At 46.5% G+C, this 12089-nt stretch overlaps 1 protein-coding gene across 3 annotated transcripts in view; it reads right to left on the bottom strand.

Annotated features, from left to right (window-relative positions):
• LOC145259148 (uncharacterized) overlaps window positions 1-12089 on the bottom strand; it is a 57199-nt gene that overhangs the window by 19468 nt on the left and 25642 nt on the right. For 2 of the 3 annotated variants that reach the window (XM_080116855.1, XM_080116852.1), the window contains exon 4: window positions 11508-11681. The exons of the other annotated variant lie outside the window; for it this stretch is intronic. In XM_080116855.1, the coding sequence (XP_079972981.1) occupies window positions 11508-11681 (174 nt within the window). The remainder of the gene's footprint in view (window positions 1-11507; window positions 11682-12089) is intronic. 3 annotated transcript variants of the gene reach the window in all.

Genomic DNA, 12089 nt, shown 5'->3' with positions numbered 1-12089 from the left:
TAGGTGTTAGGATACCTCCAAAGAAGCCCAGTCCTGATTAATTTATTTTAGTCCAAACCCGTCCCGATGTTATTTTTCTTGGAGGTCACCGAATATCCCTTCCCCCCCCCCTTTATTTTGTCCGTAGCTGTGCCCACTCCCTCTTAGGAAGTGCTCCCTTGTTTTCGGCCGATACCGAAAAACAGGAAGCATTTCAAAATTAAATAGGTAAGGGTGGGTCCGTACTAACACATTCACCGTTTAACGTTTTATTTGGTTCATTTATTTTTATTACTGTTATTTTTCTTTATTTTGGGGTGTTTTTAAGGCTCTCATTATCCCCGCCCATCATCCGCATATATCATACACATCACAATTTCATCCGCATATATCATACACATCACAATTTCCATTTTGTCATTATTGCATTGTAAATATAAAGTCATTATATATTTTATTTAAAAAAAAAAAAATGTCATTGTATATAATTTATTGTTAAAAAAAAAAAAAAAAAAAAAAGGAAAAAGTCATTGTATATAATTTTATTAAAAAAAAAAAAAACTTGTACATATTGTCATCTGGGACTTTAAGTAGATCCAACTCCTAGAGTGAATGCGGTATTGTGGTGATTGCAACTAGTGATAGGGAATAGACAAGTGGACGACCCCCGACACCCATCTTCCCCCCCCACACCCTTTCTGGCCTCATGCCACATTTAAAAAGAATTAGTTGCCTGTTTTATATAATTTTAACCCTAAAATTCTGTAAAATTTGTGATTTTTCTTCTTAAATAAATATTTATATAAATAGAAAAGAGGGTTAACTTTTTCTGTTGTTCTCGGCCTTCGGGCTGGGATCAAAGTGTAGTATCTGTCCGGCAGATACTGCAAGCAAAGACCATATGTGGGGGAACTCCACATATCAGACCTTGGTCAATGTAGGGGCAACCCTTCATACCAACAGTTACTATCCAGCTCCCATTTCCCACCCATCGGGAACTGGTCCCCTTTTCCCTTCCCCCTCCCTCTGTCTCCACATTAAAAAACGGCCTTGTGCCTAATTTGCTTAGTGGGGAAGCAAATAAATACATACTGCAAGCAAATAACATATGTGAGGGAAACCCCACATATAAGACCTTGGTCAATGTAGGGGAAACCCTTCATACCAATTGTCACTATCCAGCTCCCTTACTCGCCGGGGAGTTGGTCCCCATTTCCCATTCACTCCTCACATTAAAAATCGGCTTTGTGCCTAATTTGCTCGGTGAGGGAGAAAATAAATACCTTGCCTTTTTTTCTGTTTTTCTTGCCTTTCAGGCCGGGATCAAAGTCTAGTATCTGACTGCAGATGCTGCATTTAAGATAATTTGTACCAGTTAATGGAGGAGAAACCCTCTATACTGGGACAATTATTAGTTTTGATACCCAGAGTGCCCCCTTTTTTCCTAATTTTAGGGGAGGTTGTTTCTACCCCACATTAAAAACGGCCTTGTGCCTAATTTGCTTTGGTGGTGAAGCAACCCACTCCCTCTCTCAGTTTTATCTCCCTCTTGATGCCTTTTGGCGCCACTTCTTTTTGGCGCCAAAGTCGGCTCCCCGCTTTGGACGCTGCCTCCACGTCACTCTTTTCGGTGATTTTTAAAAGAAGAGGGAACCAAAACGGACACCCCCCAGCCCGGGGTCCACCAATATGGATACCCCCAGCCAGGGGGTTACTGCTCCCTAAGAGGACGACTCCCCAACAGGAGGAGAAAAAACAACCACTGACGGGGCATACCACCCGGATATGACAGCATTGGACTCTCCCCAGGAGGGGGAAAATTTACCAACAGCTCCCCCCGAGGGCGACTCTCCCAAAGGGGGGCAAAACCAAAATCGGTCGTAGCATCTCATTCCGACCACAAAAAGGAGGAGGTGCCAGGCCAAAAGGATAATAAAAGGGACAGCACTACCCAGGAGGGCTGCTCCCCAAAAGGTGAGCAGGTCAAAAAAATGAGGGGGCATACCGCCTGGACCTCACAAACGTGGAAGGGGCAGATGGCCTCAAACTAAACAAAAAAGATTGTGCTCCCCAAGAGGCCGACTCCTCAAAATGGGAAGCTGCTCCTGAAAAAGACTCTAACCAAGGAGAGTCGGGCCCAAAAGACACTGAAAAGGGAGCCCCCCCCCGCCAAAAAGCGACACTCCCACAAAAGGACAGACTAAGAAATCTGGGGAGGCAGGAAGCGTCGCCAATAAACGGGCAGGGGCAATCTCTATAAAAGACCAAAAACGGTCTAACCCCACCAAAGACCCCATACCAACACTTACACCACCAAGAGGGTCTGCGTGGGGGAAGACCGTAGAAAAACAACTGTCCCCTCAAGAGTATAAAGACCTGTACCTGACAAAGTACAGATAATACATAGAGGGAGCAGATATAAAATCTATACCGGGTGCCTGGGAGGCGATTGAGGGCAGAGTCCCGTCCGTCGCCATTTCCGATATACCGGAAAACCGCCTCCTGGGGATGAAGAAGGAAGACATGGCGGGGCTCCTCCACAAGCTTAACATCCCGGTACTATACCTGTACCAGAGGAGCTTCGCCGTGTGGGACATCCTCCTACCCACCAAGGACGATGCGGAGAGACTCTCCCTCCAAGAAATAAAGCATGGGAGAGTCAAACTAATACCCGAATACCAGGGCAAGAGACGGACTCGGGTGCAGGTAATTAATGTGTCATCCCAAATACCTGCGGAACTGTTAGGATGCCTCTTCAGCCAGTATGGTGAAGTGGAACAGGTGACCCCAATACGGTCAAAAACTGGGACTCACCTGGGCTGCTACATAATAGCAATGAGGTTGAAGAGAGAGGGTGGCTGGGCGATACCAGCACTGCTGACATACAAAAATGCTAGCATAACGGTAGTGGTGAAGGGCCGTCGTCGCACTGCTGGTTCTGCCAAAAGCAGGGCCACATGGCTAGGAGCTGCCCCCAAACGGTAACCCCTAATCAAACGACCCAAAAGGCGGTCACAACCCTTGAGACAGCACCTGCGCCAAAACAGGCAGCAACAACCCCTGCAACCGCGGCCACAACCCCAGCTCCAAGGAAAACCCAAACCACCAAGGAGGCCAAGGGGGAGGAATGGAGCACAGTAGTGAGACAAAAACGGAAGCCCATAATCCCTTCCGCCACCGTCCCACCACCAGCCCAAAACTCGAGGCAGCAGCCTCTGCAAATGCAGCAACAACAACAGCTACCGCAGCCGATGCCGCAGAAACAGCTGCAACATCAACAACTACCACAGCATCAGAAGCAGCAAGTGCAGCAGAAGCAACAGCAGAAAGGACACCAGCGAGAGCAGCAGCTAGAGGAGCAGACACAACCAACGGTCCCCACACGAATCAAGATGAAAAGCGGAGAAAAGACTGCTCCTCTGAGGATGAATCTGCAAGTGAGAGAGAGACGAGCTCAACTTCACCTCTCCCCGGTTCATTCGAAAGACTAAAAAAGAAAAACAAAAGAAGAAAAGGGGAAGAAAAGGTGGCCCCCACTGCCTGTGAAAATACACCACCCCTAACAACAAAATCCACTTCCACCCCCAAACCAGACACCACACTAACACCAGACACCGCACCAACAACAAACATGGCACCAACACCAGATACCACACCAACACCAGCACAAGACACTACACCAGCACCAACACCAGGCACCACACAAACACCCGTCCCCACACCAATGCAAACTGAGCCACCACCCCAAAAAGAAAAGGAAAAGAATGAACTGAGGGAGGGGGAAGACTCGCCTCTCGCAGACCAACAAAATTAAATTGCCCCCAAGGAACTATGTTATGTAGACCCTCTATCTGTGGCAACAGACATTTCCCATCGGCAGAGGAAAAACTAAAAACCTCTGCTCGATTACAAACAGATAGAGGGGAAAGATGTAAATATCCCCTCAAATTTCATGGACGCCCCACTCCTAATAACTTTTGTCAGAACTCCAGAGGCCTACAAGACCAACTTGTGGACAAGGCTGCAGGCCGCTGAAGCGGCGTTTCCGGAATCGAACTGTTGAAGAAAAATGACCCTTCTCTTGACGAACTGTCAAAATAATGCAAGGGAAGTGTCCCAGTGTTGGTCCATCCGTTACTCTACAGGGCCATGAAATTAATGGATGTCGGCGGCATTGTGAGAGAAGGTCAGGATATGAAAAACCTGACCACCTTGAGCATGGCACATAACATCGGCATCCTCTCCACGGCTGACTTCAGAGCTGAGTGTGACACGCCCTAAGGTAGGTACCATGGCTTTGAATTTGGCTAGTTTGAATGCGAGAGGCTTGAGATCATTAGGCCGGGCGGCTCGCCTCCAGCATGACCTCTTATCTCTGGGAGTGGATGTGAATGCGATTCAGGAGATGCATTTCGTTTTCTCTGTGGACTGTCATGTGCTGCCCCGAGATTTTGAGGTTTTCTCAGCATATGGCAACCCGCGGGGAAGGGAGTTTCCATGCTGGTTAAACGTACCCTGTCGGTGACGGTCGACACTGTTCATAGGGATGCGGTGGGCAGGCTGGTTGTGGCCGATGTTGCTGTAAAAGATTCTGTGTTTTGGGTGATCGTAGTTCATGTGTGCAGCACCGCTCGTGAGAGGGTCTCATTCTTCAGTTAGCTTGACGCATTTGTAGATTGTTGGATGCAGGTAGTGCTAATGGGAGATTGAAACGCCATCTTAGACCCCAAGATAGATAAGGTAAGAGGCGATGCTAGAGGATCAGAGAAGTGCGAGTCCAGCCTGGCTGATCTGATGGCTAGATGCGGTCTGGTTGACAGGTCTCGGGTCGAGCATCCGGGGTGGGAGATGTGGAGGTGGACTAATAGCGTTTCCTCCTATCCAAACACTTACGTGGACAGGATGTTAGTTAGAAGAGGCGAAGTAGACTTCTTATCTTGTCCCACGTTCACTTGGCTAGGCCAGATGGACCATAAACTAGTTATGGCCCGGCTGAAGCTAGAAAATAGGACTAAGTTAGTGGCTCACTGGAAGTTAAACACCTACCTTCTGGAGATACAAGACTTCCAAGAGAAGCTAATAGAATTAATTCAAAAAGCATTAGTGGGGGCGGTTACTGGGAGTAAGTGGTGGGTAAGTGGTAATTAGAACCTTCTCCGTCAAGCAAGCCCAGTGTCTCGCACTAGATAGGACCAAAACGAAGAAAAAGCTATAGCAGAAACAAGCCCGGGCTACGGGGGAGGGTGATAGGGTTAGTCAGGAAGTAGCTAAGCAGGACCTTCTGCGTGAGAATAGCAAGCATCATGAAGGTCAAGTATTCAGAGGTAGGCTTAGAAAGGTAGGCTTAGAAATTTCCAGGCGTGGCTCGGATAAGTACATTGCAAAGGTAAGACATCCGGATGGACGCACCCTGGAATCAACTTGGGAGATCTGCGAGGGGTTTTGAGAACATTTCGAGGAGCATTTTATGCAGCAGCCCGATCATCCGGTCCTTGAGTTTAGCGACTATTTGGCTGACTCTCCCCACCTTGAGGTAGCTAGAGTGGCTAGTTGCGAGGGCCGGGTGATGGGGCGGGAGGTTTTTACTGTGCTGAAGCAGGTCAGCTATGACAGATCGCCTGGACTCGATGGTCTGCCATACGAACTGTATTTGACACTGTCGCTCATGTTTCTGCCTCTTCTGACGGATGTGTTCAACCATTGGTTTGCTCAGGGATCCATCCCGGGGCAAGTCACCAAGGGAGTGATCACATTGCTGAGGAAAGGTGACGGGCATGGTGGGGAAGAGTTAGATGATTACAGGCCCATAACTCTGCTAAACACAGAGTTGAAGATTTTGGCCAAGGTCCTGTCGAATCGGCTGCAGGTTGTTATCGGCAAGTTGGTTGAACCGGAACAGAACTACGCTGTGAAGGGGAGATCAGTTCAGAACAACTTGCACCTGATCCGCATGATCCTAGAGGGAGGGATAGATGACACACGGAAGCCGCGCTGATCAACTTATATCAGTCCAATCAGACCATCGTTTCTTGGCATCTGTCTTAGAAGCCACCGGTTTAAAACCAGACTTCTGCAAGTGGATCTCCATGATGTTTCGACAGCCCACAGCTGTCGTGCAAATCAACGGAAAGTGCTCAAAACCTTTTGTTATCTCTCGGTCAGTTCGTCAGGGTTGTCTGCTGTCGCCCCTGCTCTATGTCCTGGCTTTGGAGCCCCTGCTCTGCAAGCTGAGACGTAAGGAGGCAAATTCGGGGATTGCGATGTGCTGGTTAACAACTTTGATGTTTAATCAGCATATGGCAATTCCCGTAGTCATGAGGTTTCTGTGCTAGTGAGTCGCACCCTTGCTGCGACGGTTACTGTAGTCCATGCGGACGCTCAGAGAAGGCTGGTCGTGGTCGATGTTGCCGTTGAAAGCGGTAAGTTCCGGATTTTGGCTGTTTACGCGCCCAATATCACTGGGGAGAGAGTTTCCTTTTTTCGTCAGGTGGAGGAGTTCCTATCGGCGGGTTCTGAGCGGGTAGTTTTAATGGGGGACTGGAATGCTATCCTGGACCCCAAGATAAATAAGGTCAGGGGGATAGAGGGTCGGAGAGGTGTGAAAGCAGCCTGTCTGACCTGATGGCCTCATGCGATCTTGTCGACAGATTCTGTCTTGATCACCCAGGGAGGGAGATGTGGACGTGACAAAAAAGTGTGGCCTTCTGTTCAAGTATCTACTTGGATAGGATGTTAGTTAAAAGAGGTGACATAGATTTCTTATCGGGAGTAGCTGGTGAGTTAGACTTAAGGCTACCATTAGGCTCTTTTGCGTCCAATATAGCCAACGCCTCACGTTAACTAGGGCACGGAACAAAAGACACCTAGATGATAGGCTGACACAGGCGGTGGCTGGTGGGGATACCCTAGAGATAGCATATGTTAAGGGGGGCCTCCAGCGCTTGGCTAGCGAGCGTTATGAAGTCATGTAGTTAGATCTAGGTTAAACAGAGTCACTAACGAAGCCATGAATGTTGACACTGTTGAACGTAAGGCTGCCTTAAGACACGGCTCAGATGGGTATATTCGGATGGTGAAAAACCTGGAAAGACATACCCTCGTATCAACTCGAGAGATTTGCAATGGGTTTCGGCAATATTTGAAGGAGCACTTTCCCCAACTACCCAGACTCCGCAGCCAGGAGTTTGGCATCTATTTAGCCGGCTCTCCCCACCTTACTGCGGCCCGAGCAGCTAGCTGTGATGGGATGGTTACGGAGCGTGAGGTCATTACTGCGTTGAAGCAGGTTGACCATAACAAATCTCCAGGGCTCGATGGTCTGCCCTACGAACTGTATTTGAGCCTGTCGCCCATGTTTGTTCCTCTTCTGACGGGTGTGTTTAACAACTGGTTTGCTCAGGGATCTATCCCTGGGCAGGTAACCAAAGGAGCGGTCACACTTCTGAAGAAAAGAGAGCGGCATGGTGGGGAGGACTTAGATGATTATAGGCCCATCACTCTGCTAAACACAGAGTTGAAGATTTTGTCCCACGTTCTTGCAAACCGACTTCAGGTTGTTATCGGCAACTTGGTTGAACCGGATCAGACTTGTTCTGTGAAGAGGAGATCGATTCAAAACAACTTGCGCACGATCATAGTGGGGTTAGAAGACGACGCAGGAGCCACACTAATCAATTTAGATCAGTCCAAAGCATCTGATAGGGTCGACCATGGTTTCTTGGAATCTGTTATGGAGACCGCCGGCTTTGATCCGGACTTCTGCAAATGGATTTCCATTTTGTATCGGGATCTTGTGGTAGTGGTACAAGTAAATGGTAGGTTGTCGGAATCCTTTCGGGTCTCTCGGTCGGTGCACCAGAGTTGTCCGCTGTCGTCTCTGTTGTATGTCCTGACATTGCAGCCCTTCCTTTGCAAATTAAGGGGCGAGGCGGCTAGACCAGTCCTGCGTGGCATAGCTCTACCTGGCGGCAAATTCGCCAGGGTGTCCGCGTACGCTGATGATGTCACCATTTTCGTTGGGTGAAGGATCGATATTAAAGCAGTGATGGAGGCAGTTGCTGATTATGAAAGTGTCACAGGGGCCGTAGTCAATCGCAGCAAGTCCGTTGGCCTGTGGTTGGCCGCCTGGACTGGGGTAAACTCGCTTCCAGCTGGGTTCGGCTGGACGGATGGCCCAGTAAGGATTCTCGGTGTGTATTTCGGGCCTGGACTCCAGCTGGACAAAAATTGGTCGGAAGTACAGACGAAGGTCGAGTCGTTAGTAGGGACTTGGATTCGCAGGGGCTTATCCCTGAAGGGTCGTGCGGAGATATATCAAACTTATGTCTTTCCATTGATCCTTTACCACTTGTCAGTACTTCCTCTGCCTGTGGACCGATGTAAGGATTTGGAGCAACTCCTTTTCAAACTCCTTTGGAAAGGGGGAAAGCCGTCCGTAGACAGGTCTGTACACAGAAACTCAGCGAGGGAGGCTTGGGAATGCCTGACTTGTTAAGTCATAAGTATGCCAAAAGATTGGCGTTCCTGAGTCGGACACTGCTTGAGGAATTGCACTGGGTACCAGTTGTGGAGCAAGCTTTTCCACAGCTCCTATCCTCCCCTGCCACTGAAGGTTGCAGAAGACCGGTGGGGGGATGGCAGTTCCTCTCCGAATGCTGAGCCACCCTTAAAGCATTGCCGGGGTCCAGTGACCTTGCACGGCCTAGGAGGAGGCTATATCGGGATTTAGTGGTGGGTACCGCAAAAGATCCGCTGGTTGAGCAGTTGCATATGTCGAGGGAAGAGATCCCCTCTCAGTGGAATTGGGCGCCAGCCAGGAGCTTTTTAAATAATTCATAATTCTCTTAAAAATGGAGGCTTGTCCGGAATGCGCTGACATTTTTTGGCGTGCTTGCCAGGGACTGCAAGAGGGATGAATACATGCCCTTTTGCCTCCGCTGCGAGGATAATGAGAATGAAACAAGGGATCATGCTTTTTTCTTTGCAGCGGAGTTCAGAGGCTCTGGGAATAAATCAGAGAGGTAACGGCTCGCATCGACCCGAAGTGGTTGGTGCCACTTGATTTGGTGTACGTTGTCGACAACATGGACCCACCATTTACTGGGGAGAAATGGTTGGTGTTTCTCGTGATCCTAGCTGTAGCTAGGTTAGTGACGTGGGTTATACGTCTTAACATTGTCTATGGGGTTGAATCTGTTTCGGATCGTGATCTGGTCGCTTACTTTAAGCATCAGCTTAGTGAAGATCAGATGCGATTGGAAAAGATTACATCGCAAAGATAGGAGATGGGTGCACAACACTAGTTTGTGCCGCCGACGAGGAGTTAGGTTTAAGTTTGTTTTCCCACCCTAGTGGTATTGGTCAGGCGGTGCTAAGGTTCTATGGAACCCAGCCCCGAGCAAAGTTTATTAGAGTAAGGTTAGTTAGGTTTTAAGCACTTCGAGTGGAAATTACTTTATTAGGTGCTAGACTAGGGCAAGTATGATAGTTGATCCTGATTTTATTTTTCATCGCCACTATCCCCAGTCCACCCTTTGTTTTTGCCCCGGTCTGTTGCCCGTATATGTATTTTTATGTTGGAAGATGCTGTCCATTGCCTGTGTCACCCATCCCTATCTAATTTGTTTTCGAAATACCGTCCCTAGGTCCCCCACTCCCCACTAGGGAACGGCCTCTTTGCTTTTGACCTTCGGGACCAGAAGACAATGGGCGCTCCATATTCAGAAGTAGGTTGGGAGGATCCCTTACTAACCCGCCCTCACAGGCATTTTGTTTAGTGGTTTTATTTTTCTTTCTTTTTGAGTGTATCTTAGTTTGCCCCCCTCCCCATCATCTCATCCCTCATTTAGTTTTAATAAAAAAAAAATCCTTTCTGTTTGTATATATAATTTTCGTTTTGTTAACATGTAAATATTCATTTTTTCAGATTGTATATAAAGCCGACTCATACGCTGGGGAGATTTTAAGTAGATAAACTCCATGGTAAGAATGAGGTATTATGGTGATAGTGTCTAGGTTTGGGGAACTCAATAAAGTATTTTTCAAAGACCTAGCTCTTAGTTAGAATGACCCTCGATCCCCACCTCCCCCTACCATCTCCATGCCTAAGTGCTTTGGACCCCAAATGAGGCTCTGGAAGTACATAATGTCAGACCCGGGGCCAAACACTAAATACACTGTTGTTCCTGGCCTTTGGGCCGGGATCAAAGTGTAGGATCTGTTCCAGCAGATACTGCAAGCAAAGACCATATGTGGGATTACCCCCCACATATAAGACCTTGGTCAATGCATACCAATTGTCACTATCCAGCTCCCATTTTCCACCCATCGGGAGCTAGTCCCCTTTTCCCTCCCTCATCCCTCTCTCTCCACATTAAAAAACGGCCTTGTGCCTAATTTGCTCAGTGGGGAAGCAAATAAATGCAATCTGTTCCCGCAGATACTGCAAGCAAAGACCATATGTGGGGGCAACACCACATATAAGACCTTGATCAATGTAGGGGAAATCCTTCATACCAATTGTCACTATCCAGCTCCCCTATTCCCCGGGGAGCAGGTCCCCATTTCCCCTTCACTCTCCACATTAAAAAACGGCATTGTGCCTAATTTGCTCAGTGGGGAAGTAAATAAATACCCTGTTGTTCTTTGCCTTCGGGCCGGGATCAAAGTGTAGTATCTGTTCTGCAGCACAATTCTTATTTATTATACGTTAAATTCATTTGGTTAAAAAATGAAGTAAAATGAACATGTGTATTATATATATTGTTTCCCCGCCCCTAAACAATTCTTTTCTTGTAAGTAAAAAAATACTTAAGCTGAGATCGAAACCAAAACTTGAAAACAATGAGCCAACGGCGATAACCCTTACACCAGCTTGACATGAATTTCAAAGAGTATTTTCAAATCAACCCGTATTTAACATAAGGGAGCTGTCATGTTTTACAACCGTGCATACGCAGTGGTAGCACAGTTGAAAATAGATAAAAGTCCGGTGGCCTCCCACGTCCCAATTTTTCAATTTTGACTCCTTAGTAGAGTGAAAACGGATTAAAAGGTTTTCCACATATCTGAGTACTCTATATACCCAATTTCAAGTCTGAGATCTAAAATTTGGTGAGTATATAGGTTGAGAAGTGTCCTTACATTCGCATACATTCTCACTTTTATAGATATATAGATTAAATACGTATGAACATAAATATGTAACTATAAAAATGCGAGTAGTTTTACGTTCATTCATGCATGCATATACACGCATAAAAATACACTTTCGTATAAATAATTGGATTTGTTCAGAAGTAGTCCAAACAGAAAGAAACAAATAGATGATGTCTATATAAACGTGATTCATTCCGATATTAGCTGGATTTAGCTCAGTGAGGGAGATTCTGTCTGACAAGTGTGATGTTCTAGGTTCTGCAACGCTAAAAACAACGAAACGTGTATCTGTAGCTTATTTAATGTTAAAAAATTATGTATTTCAGATTGATATCATTTGAAAGGATATGTGCTCGCCATTAATAACTTACCACATTCCACAGGTTTTATCCAATTGCCATCGTTTGAACAAACGGATATATTGTCACTGGATTTCAAAATGGCGTTTTTAATGCAAGAATATATGGCAAAGTCACCAACCGAAGTTCCGTTGAATGCCGTTATTGTTGCATTCGAAAAAATCAAAGGAGGTCCGCAACTGATTTCTGTATAACAGAGAGGAAGAGTTTTGTGAAGTTATTTGAATATGAAATGCTTTGATTTTATGCGGCATTACACGATTTTCGCAAGAATCATTTCAAAACTATATTTACCCATACAAAGAGATAAATAACATATTTTCGAACAAATTGCCGGATCATGTGGAATATAGTTCTAATGCAACCATTTTATACAATGGATTCATTCGCAACATTTAGATTCTTCGGACCTTCTCATTTTGAATGGTATTTTCACGATGTCCTGATCAATGTAATATCCGAAATATCGGAAAGCTTTTTGTCGAACTTTCAAGGACCCATGGCGTAGTATATACAATACTTGGTAAAATTTAGTTGTAAGTTACACAAATACAAATACAATTACAAATTACTTAGGACTTCTACCCAGTCATG

The sequence above is a fragment of the Euprymna scolopes genome, chromosome 34 (assembly GCF_053919585.1).
Source record: "Euprymna scolopes isolate OS-2025 chromosome 34, ASM5391958v1, whole genome shotgun sequence".
Lineage (NCBI taxonomy): Eukaryota > Metazoa > Mollusca > Cephalopoda > Sepiida > Sepiolidae > Euprymna > Euprymna scolopes.
This window is presented reverse-complemented; position numbering and strand designations above follow the sequence as displayed.